Consider the following 6,000-nt stretch of genomic DNA (forward strand, 5'->3'; position numbering starts at 1 on the left):
GGGTCTAGCTAATCTGGCTTAAAAGTATAATTAAAGAGGAATGTTATTAAAGTCGAATAAAAAAATCTATGTATGTAGTTATAAAGAAGTTGAACTGTAATTGTATTAATTTGTTATAAAAAAAGATATTTGACCAAGTCGATGTCGAATTTATTTAAATTAGTTAAACAATTTATAAATAAATTCGATTTTAATTTGTTTAGATGAGTTAGTATGAGCTGTAAACGTGCAGCTGCTTTCTCATTCTGCTATTTACATGTGAATTCGTGCGAATTTAATATTTATTAAAAAAAAAATATATTTATGCACGTCATTAAAATATTGATTTATTTACAGGGTGTTACAGGCTCTCTAAAAGTTTGATCAATATCTTTTCATGATTCCACTTGAAGGGCTTGTATGGAAATGGAACATTGTCCTCTGGCCATAAGTGACTCTGAAGAAAAACTATTTTCTACTTTTTAGTACAATAAAATCTTGTCCCTAAAAAAGTTTTTTTTCTACATTATAAAAACTAAGGGAGACTGGGGAGGGGGGGTAGAAATTAACCCGTCAGCATTCGTGCCAACCGTTCGGTAATCTTTGGTCGCGTGATGAGAGATTTGCTCACGCGTTCTGCACTTCTCTGCTGACTTCTTTAGATCAAAATTTCGTGTTTTTGATTTCGGCTCCGCCTTGGGCTGAAAGTTGGATACGATCATGATTTAACATATCGTATTTATTTATAAATATAATAAAAATAATTAATAAAACTGTAATTCTGATTTATTGTAATTGTAATAATTTTAATCGTAATCGAAGATTGATGATTGCTGATTGATGATTAATGATTGATGAATTATTGTTTATAGTTTTTTATAATGAATCATTAATTTTATTTCAATCCAGTTTTAATTTAAAACATCATAATCAATTTAATCAAACCAGTTGCAGTTATATCAGCAGTATATCAATCTAATACGTTATTACTCTAGCAAGTTTTAGTCTGTCCTACCCTAATTTTTCTTATTCCTTATTTCTATCAAATTCCATGGATTCACCCCTCATTTTCAAGCTTATTATGTCTAGGTTTAACGAAAAATATACTAACGGTCTAAAAATGTAACGCTTAGGAAATAACACGTTGGGCAATTAATTTGAATCACCTAATTAGTCCATTTCCGTATGTCTGTCTGTCTGTCTGTCGTCTGTCGTCTGTCGTCTGTCGTCTGTCCGTCTGTCATCACGATTACTCAAAAACGAAAAGAGATATCAAGCTGAAATTTTTTTAGTGTGCTTAAGGGCATTTGGGTCTTGGGTCCGTAAGACCCATCTTGTAAACCGTTAGAGATAGAACAAATGAACAACTTTTGTTGGAAATATTTTCTTGTAAACATCACTGTTTATCCACGAGGGCGTTAATTAGGTGAAAGTTTTGTAGTATGTATTAATATGGGAATATCAGTTATGTGTGTGTGGCTATTTAAGAGTGGAAATCTTTCTTTATTTACGTGACGTCAAAAAACAAACGATTGCGTCATCAAAACTGTCTATACATGGTATTTCAACAATTAACTCAGTCAATTGTTTGTTTTCACTTGTTTAATTTTTTTTTTTGGAACAAGAAATAAAATTATAATTTTTTCTTTAATTCGGAGAATTCATATCTTTGTCCGCCGACCCGTAAGCATACATCAAAAACCGGAGACTCACTCCCAAAAAAGGAAAGTATCCCTAGCAATTCTATTTTCTTTGATAATGCGAGAACTACACATCTGTGAATATTTCTATTACTGATACAAAAATTTATCGTGAATGAAGTAAGTTATTGAAAAGTTAGTTAGCCTTTGATAAACATCGTCTAGCATTATAACAAAATAACAAACTTGATACAAGCTTTGGCTCGATATAAATAAATAAAATAAAAAAAGAAACCCCTATGGTAGGGGATAAAATAGGATGGGAAATTGAAGGGGTTGGTTAGTTGAATAAGAATGACCGTCAAAGTAAAAATATATGTATGCATGTGTTTAAATTTATTTTATATAGCTCTATACGATTGTAATACAAATACGATGTGAATGGGGCTTCAAATATCGATTGATTTAATTGTGGTATGTAGGTGATACGGTGAGGGCCATAAAAATAAACACCCCCCCCCCCGCCTCTCTACAACTACCACTATCAAGCTAACTCAATAATTCTTAATAACTACTTCAAAATCCAAATAAATTCAACAATAAATTTAGAGGAAGTTCGCATTAAACTAAATTTCATTTTCGTTTTTATTTATTTAAGGTGATTTGTAAACCTACAGTATTGTAAGAAAGTTTTGGTTTATTGCACGATACATACATATAAAACAAAATTAGGAATAAATCGGTTGGATAAAAGTTTCTAATAATAAATCATGATATGCAGATAACAAAACACAAAATTAATTTTTATAAAATATAAGGATTATTAATATTTAAGGTGATTGTAAACCTATAGTATTGTAAGAAAGTTTGGGTTTATTGCACGATACATACATATGAAGCAAATACATGTTTTGTAGTCAAATAATGTGATTTTTTTTAGCTTTATAATACCACGCAACTACAAAAATATATAATATATTGTGTGCAAGTGATGTTTATAAATTTGATAATATAGATATCTCTCTTCAATCATTAATAAACTAACTATAGTCGTCTCTGTTCATCAAATGATGGATCTTCGATGAACTTATTACAAATTATGTGGAACCTCAAGAAAAATGCAAAAAATTTCAACAACTTGTTCGAGATACAGAGGTTTTAATTGCTAAAATAGTTAAAGACGCAACTAAAAAAATAAAATATATAAAAAATTGAAAATAAGATAAAAATAATTTCAACCCTGAATCTACCCTACTCTTACATCCCTTATATGGGCGGAGACCCTTGGTTTTTTTTTTATACCATTGCTTATATGTTTACTTTCTATTAAAAAGTTTATTTTAATTTGTTTTCATTCATTCCAAGTGAAAATTATCAAAAACGTTCCAAATATGTCGTTTTTTGAGATTCCTCCATAAGAGCCAATGTATTTTATATTGATTTTCAATGACTTTTCCTTAAAAATTTGCATGAATACGTAAGCTGAAATTTTAACCACATATTCTTTGAGTAAAAGTCTACCTTTAAAAAATTGTTTAGCCTTAAAATCAATTATTGTCGTCATGCTCATACATCTTTAAATCCGAAGAATTCACATCTGTGTCCGGAAACCGGAAGCACACCTCGCAAACCAAAGAATTGGCAACTCTAACAAAGAACACACTTTTGGAATAGCTTACGATGGAAATCATTTAAAAATTTAAAGAGCCTAAATAGCCGAGCGGTCTAAGGCGTCAGTCTTTGACCGTTTGTCTACTTAGACATAGGTTGCGGGTTCGAATCCAGGCAGCGGCGGCGTGAACAATTTATAATTAATGGGAGTGCAGAATTGATCACATTGTCGTCGCTTGGATAAGAACGTAGTAACCGACTCCACCCATATCAAAATGTAATTGTAAATATGTTTGTAATTAAATAAATAAAGATTAACAAATAATGATGTGAGTGGCCTCTGTTATAGGCTAATATGTCAGAGAAACGGAGATAAAACCCCATTATTATTATTATTATTAAAATGGAAAATGTATAAAAAAAATGTAAAATTAGTTTTTCATTGTGGAAAATAATATTAGTAAAAATTACCTCGTGCATGATTCGGTGAAAGTTGCGTTGTATTTGTGTTGGGTGCACCATGTCGAATCACTTGTGACACCGATGAATGATGATTATCAGTTGTTTGTGGAAGTAATCGTTCCGTAATCGTGTGCTGATCATCGGTTTCCACTTCATCATCCCCATACAGTAAATTGTTTTTGGTATCAACCGGTCGGGTTACTTTGAATCGTTCACTCATATTTTAGCTTTCGATTTCACATGATATTTTATCACTTTTCAAAAAAAAAAAAATCGCGCTTAATTTTGTAGCGTACCTGATCTGTTATCAAACTGTAAATATTAATAAATTTTTATCGGTCAAGGGCAGTTTTATCACAATAAACACAAATGGTCTACAATCAATTCATGATTCCTGATTCAAGAAAAGCGAAAATTGGATTTTTCTCTTATATGGAAAATTCCTATTTTTATTACATCCTTAACAGAGTGTTTGGAAAAATTTGAAGGTGCTAGAACTCAAATCAAAATAAAACTTAAGAGTTTTAAAAGGAAAGCGAAATTTTTTTTCTTCCTTTAAAATTCTTATTTCAAGAAAAATATTCCTGGTTTCATTTTCGCAAAAATTTTTTGCGAAAAGCCAACTTTTAAGGAACTGTGCAAAACGGATTCAAATTTAAATTATTTATTTACTTCCGAAAAAGTGTTTCAAATAAAAATCATTTCTGGGTTATTAGGAGATAATTTTTCCATTTCAATACGTCTTAATTTTTGGATGCCTCATATTTTTCTTATCCAAAAAGCATTTAACATGAAGTTTTCGAGAAAATAGATAATTTTCTATGGAATCGATTACATTTCGTGCGTTTTTTCCAACGTTATTTATATAACACTCTAACGTGCGTTAAAATTGACACTCGTGTGACTTTGGTTTAATTTATGAAAAAAGGCGCGCTTATACAAAAAATTTTGATGAATTCTAACACCTGTTTGTTAAGTTTAAATTCACTTTTTTTCCAAACATCTGTAAAATACCCCCCACATGTACGATAAGATAAGGTTACCGGTCGGTGTTTTGTTATGATAAGGGTATTGTGGACAAACTGTCTATTTCCTGTTCACTGCACACACTTTAAATAGTACATCCCTCAACAAGATTCAACACTCAACAATTGTTTGGTTTCATAAATAATTTGAATACAAAAGAATTGATTGCCCGGTCGCCTTGTGTGGCGTCAGCGTCTCAAATATTAGCGGGTAATGTTTCCGTGTCGATTCGTCCGTCTACACATCAAAAACAATAACAAATGTTTTATAAGTTATTGAGTCCGTCTATTTGTTAGTCTGAATGCTTACTGACTGTTTTTTAGTTTGACTTGAACGCGTCCGCGATTGAATATGAATTATGAGTACACGATGACTTCACCGCGAATGTAAAATACGATCGTAATGGTTACAATTTTAAACTATTAAAAATGTAGTAAGTGAATAATAAGACGTTTAAGTTGTAGGTAATGTGTTGAGTGACAATCACTGTAACAACTCTGAGGAGCCATACTCCAAAGCCATGTGCCTTCTGTTCTGTAACCGTCTACTGTCTAGTTCGAAGTTTTATACTTTTGTAGTTAAGTTTTCTAAATAAAGTACACGACTAAAACTGAAATCAAACGTTCGTCATCAAACTCTAATACTAATACTAATACCACTGTGGATACCCCACCCCTATTTATTACACACACACACACACACACACACACACACACACACACACATACAAACTTACATGTTTTATGTATTATAATAAATGACTATTATATTTATTATATGTATAGTCAAAATCGACAATTATGGTTCTTCAATTCGATAATCGTTATAAACGATTCCTTCTTTTCATCCATCTGAGAAAAATGCCATTAGGAGCTAAATTGGTGATACTTTTACTGAAAACCATTTGTTTCCGAGGAAAAATTAAAGTCCGGTCATCGAAAAACAAGTTGGAACACCAACCAACCAACTTGAGACTTAATTGGTGACTCTTTGGCTAAAATCCTTCCAAAACATCGCGTTGGGATGCCTGAATTAAATCATCCGTCTCCGAGGACAAGTAAAAGACAAGCTGAAATACAAAAAAGGTCGAGTTGATTCACCCCCAAGCTAGTTGATGCTCCATTGGTGACTCTTTCGTTAGGCAAGCTAAAAGATCGTGTTGGGACGCCTCCATAATTCTAGGAGATTAATTAGCAATTCTTTGAATTAAATCATCTTTCTCCGAGGAAAAAATGAAAGACTAGTCGTAGAAAGACTAGCTGGAATACCAAAAGATTGCGTT

At 31.7% G+C, this 6,000-nt stretch overlaps 1 protein-coding gene across 5 annotated transcripts in view; it reads right to left on the reverse strand.

Annotated features, from left to right (window-relative positions):
* Positions 1 to 5,294, reverse strand: part of LOC123302716 (solute carrier family 12 member 4) — a 92,063-nt gene extending 86,769 nt beyond the window's left edge. For 2 of the 5 annotated variants that reach the window (XM_044885776.1, XM_044885772.1), the window contains exons 1-2: positions 4,736 to 5,294; positions 3,702 to 4,004 (exon numbers count right to left, since the gene is read on the reverse strand). In XM_044885776.1, coding sequence (XP_044741711.1) covers positions 3,702 to 3,912 — 211 coding nt within the window. In that variant the 5' untranslated portion in view covers positions 3,913 to 4,004; positions 4,736 to 5,294. Of the gene's footprint in view, positions 1 to 3,701; positions 4,087 to 4,735 lie in introns of all 5 variants that reach the window. The other 3 variants (XM_044885775.1, XM_044885774.1, XM_044885773.1) reach the window with 3 other exon arrangements.
* Positions 5,295 to 6,000: the final 706 nt, after the last annotated feature.

Source organism: Chrysoperla carnea, chromosome X, assembly GCF_905475395.1.
Source record: "Chrysoperla carnea chromosome X, inChrCarn1.1, whole genome shotgun sequence".
Lineage (NCBI taxonomy): Eukaryota > Metazoa > Arthropoda > Insecta > Neuroptera > Chrysopidae > Chrysoperla > Chrysoperla carnea.